The sequence below is a fragment of the Gracilinanus agilis genome, chromosome 3 (assembly GCF_016433145.1).
Source record: "Gracilinanus agilis isolate LMUSP501 chromosome 3, AgileGrace, whole genome shotgun sequence".
Lineage (NCBI taxonomy): Eukaryota > Metazoa > Chordata > Mammalia > Didelphimorphia > Didelphidae > Gracilinanus > Gracilinanus agilis.
This window is the reverse complement of record NC_058132.1, coordinates 669921283-669922877: the sequence shown is the minus strand read 5'-3', so window position 1 is coordinate 669922877 and position 1595 is coordinate 669921283. Positions and strand designations below refer to the sequence as shown.

General features: G+C 56.7%; 1 protein-coding gene across 1 annotated transcript in view; it reads right to left on the bottom strand.

Annotated features, from left to right (window-relative positions):
* PRKCI (protein kinase C iota) overlaps positions 1-263 on the bottom strand; it is a 72263-nt gene extending 72000 nt beyond the window's left edge. The window contains exon 1 of the mRNA XM_044669549.1: positions 8-263. Coding sequence (XP_044525484.1) covers positions 8-263 — 256 coding nt within the window. The remainder of the gene's footprint in view (positions 1-7) is intronic.
* Positions 264-1595: the final 1332 nt, after the last annotated feature.

The following is a 1595-nucleotide window of genomic DNA, read 5'->3' as shown; positions in this document are numbered from 1 at the left end:
CCGCCACTTCGGACACTCCCGCAGCCGCCACAGCCACCGCCACCGCCGCCGCTGCCAGCCTCCTCCGCCTCCTCCGCTGCGGCCCCGGCGCCTCGGCGCCTCCCTCCGGCCCGCCCACCGCGCTCACTCCAAACGTCCACATTCCCGGGCGGGGCGGGGAGGGGCGGAGCTGCTAGGGCCACTATTCCGGCCCCCGCGGGAAAGGGCCGCCTCCGGGCTGAACCACTCCCGCAGGAAGGGGGAACCCTTCCTGCAAGAGCCATCCCTCCCCATCCTTCGAGAAAGACAACCTCGGGGCATCCCCGACCCGGAGCGATTCTCAAATTCGGAATCAGTATTCCGTCACAAAGTCTTCCCCCGAAACCACAGGAAAAAGGCAGCGGGAAAACCCAGAGATAATTATTCATCCCGTTTAGGCCGAATGGTTCCGTCTGACTCATCCTCGAAGGAGGCGGAGCGGAGGGCCAAGAGCCTACGGAGTCTGAAGGAATCAAAGCGCCCGCCAGGTTTGGAGTTCCTGAATGGGATACTGGGACTTGGAGTTCCTTGGTAGGGGGGATTCTGGGAATTGAGGTTCTCAGGGTGTCCCACGTGTGGGCTGCCGAACGTACTTTCTTTTGGCTGCCTCCGTAGGTAATGGACGACTCAAGGATCGGGTCCTCGATCGATGCTCCCGCCTTCTTGCCCAAGGCCAGCTCAGCCCCACGCAGCCCCTCCCGCTTCTTTGGCCTGAGGAATTCGCTGAATGCTAGGATTGTGGGCTGCCTGCCGGACATTCCTCTGTGGCAGGAGGGCAGTGGCCTTTGTCACCAAAGCTGGGAGCGGCAAGGATGCTGGGCAGCCCGGAGCCTGCCACCTGGATGACCTTGGCCACCCACGTAGCCGCTCTGTGCCTCGCTTTGACCATCTGTAAAATGGGGGCGTACAAGGTGACCTCCAAGTAGTCCCCCTTCCAGCTCCACTAGAGACAAAGATTCAGATCTATAAAGGCATAGAAGTCCATATCTTGGGTTGGGAATGAGCCAAGCCTCCACGTGGAGACTTGCATGGACACTGTATCTGGTATACAGAAGGGACTTGATATATGCTTGTTTATCGATTTCCCTTTCCCAAAGACATGGTAAAAATCCACGGTCCTGTGACCATGCAGATTGGCAGTCAATGAGGGTGGCAGGAGGGACACAGGGCTCTCTCTTTGTATAACACCCCCTTTTTGCAAGCTCCTCAGCTCCCACAGATTCAAATATCACCTTTATGCAGATGACTACCAATGGCAAGAACCAGATCTGGCATCCTGTCCTCGGATGTCTCCGGAGTTCCCGTGTCCCATCCCCAGCATCCAACTGGACATCTGAAATCAGATGTCCCAAGGGGGAGGGGAGTGTGTCTAAAACTCAGTGTGTCCAAAAAGAACTATTTCCATCCAAAACCACCTACTTCCCAACTTCCTTGTTTCTGCAAAGGGAACCACCATATAGGCACGGAAGCTGACCATCTCGGACACAGTGGGTCTCTTCACTCTCAGAAGGTGCCTAATCCATCAATTGCTAATTCTTGTCATTTCTACCCCTACATCTCTCAGAAGGCAGGATGGA